At 69.0% G+C, this 1536-nt stretch overlaps 1 protein-coding gene across 1 annotated transcript in view; it reads right to left on the bottom strand.

Moving 5' to 3' along the window:
- The window catches only part of BRF1 (BRF1, RNA polymerase III transcription initiation factor 90 kDa subunit), a 66192-nt gene that overhangs the window by 28736 nt on the left and 35920 nt on the right, over positions 1-1536 (bottom strand). The window contains exons 13-15 of the mRNA XM_014540583.1: positions 420-500; positions 170-251; positions 34-89 (exon numbers count right to left, since the gene is read on the bottom strand). Of these exons, the coding sequence (XP_014396069.1) occupies positions 34-89; positions 170-251; positions 420-500 (219 nt within the window). The remainder of the gene's footprint in view (positions 1-33; positions 90-169; positions 252-419; positions 501-1536) is intronic.

Raw genomic sequence — 1536 nt, 5'->3', positions numbered from 1 at the left:
CTCGTCGGGGGCAGCAGTTCCGGCAGCGCCCACCTTCTGCTCCTTGTAGATGCCCAGCTCCTTCTCCTTGGCGATGCGGGCTTCCTTCTCTGAAAGGCCAACAGCGCTGGTCAGAGAGGGCCGCCCCCCGCCCCCCCTTCCCCCGGGCGCCAGGGCAGGAGGCACTCACCCCTCTGCTCCCGCAGGTACTCGGCGTTCTCCCGCATCCACAGCTCGGCCTTCACTCGGGCTTCTGCCTCGTTCAGGATGTACTGGGGAGCACAGCGCGCCTGAGGGCTCGCTCACCTGGGCTGGGCCTCCCCCCAGGAGGTGCAGGGACACCTTTCCACGGCGCTCCCAGCCCTGGGTCAGGGGTCCCCAGGCCCGGAGAAGCCCAGCCCCCGGCAGGGCGCGCCTGGGAGGGCGCGGAGCACACTCACCCTGTCGATCTCCAGGTCGTCGATGCCGCTGAGGTCCAGCTCGCCGTCCCCAGAAGCGTCTTCTAGAGGGAAGCACAGCGGTCAGCAGGCTCCCGGCCCCACCCCTCCCCGTCCTCCCCGGGCTCTCGGACTCCGCTTCCTCCTCACCAGCAGCGGGGCTGGCGCTGCTCCTGCGTGTGCGTGTGCGTGCACAGGGAGAGGAGCTACGACCCCGACGCAGAGGGAGCAAGATCTGCCCCCCACGGGCTGCCGGGCCCTCTCCCCGCCTCTGCTGAGGCCCCTGCTATCAGCCCACAGCAGGCATCTGGGGCGCTCCCCACCGAGGCCCTGCGGCCCCCCTGGCACTCCAAGGCGCCCCTTGTTCTCAGCTCCGGCCAGAATGGCCTCTGCTCCAGGGTCCAGTGTCCCCGCTGCCTCAGGACCTCTGCCCCAGGCCTGCGGGACCTGCCCAGGGTCCATGCACACAGAGCCCCTTGGTGGGGCGACCTGGCAGATTTAACTGTCATGCCACCCCCCCTCCCCCAGGCCACCACTGCCATTGGGCAGGCCGCCCTGCCACACCTGCCACGCACATGGTGAACCTCAGGCAGCCAAACAGCTTTGCTGAGCAGTGCCCAGGGGTCGGACCCTCCACGGGGGAGTCAGGGCCTGGTCCCAGCAGAGGAGCAGGACCTGCCGTTGGACGTGACTTGAGGGAACCAAAGTCCCTTCCCGGGGCGGGAGCCCCTGTGCCTGCTCAGTGGGTCACTGTGGGGCTGGGGCTCAGCAGGCGATGTCTGTCTGACCATGGAGACCGTGCCCGCAGCCGGCGCGGCCCCACCAGCTTAGACAGGGCAGAGGATGGCACAGGGTGCCAGGCGCCGTCCCAGGGCCCTTGTGACATGTGGCCATGACTTCTCAGCTAAGATCTGCCCGCAGGACGCCTGTGCACGGTGCCTCTGGGTCACATGGGGGCAGGAGGGAGCCTGTGGCCACACCTCACAGAGGGCTCTGGCCAGGATCTGAGCCGCAGGCCAGCAGACAAGGGCCCCAGAGACAGTGATGCCCTGCTGGCATCGGGGTCACTGACTGCTCACAGCCTGCAAGGTGGCCGCAGTGCCCTCCAGCAAGCCCGCGC

This window comes from Myotis brandtii, unplaced genomic scaffold (assembly GCF_000412655.1).
Source record: "Myotis brandtii unplaced genomic scaffold, ASM41265v1 scaffold1057, whole genome shotgun sequence".
NCBI lineage: Eukaryota > Metazoa > Chordata > Mammalia > Chiroptera > Vespertilionidae > Myotis > Myotis brandtii.
This window is presented reverse-complemented; position numbering and strand designations above follow the sequence as displayed.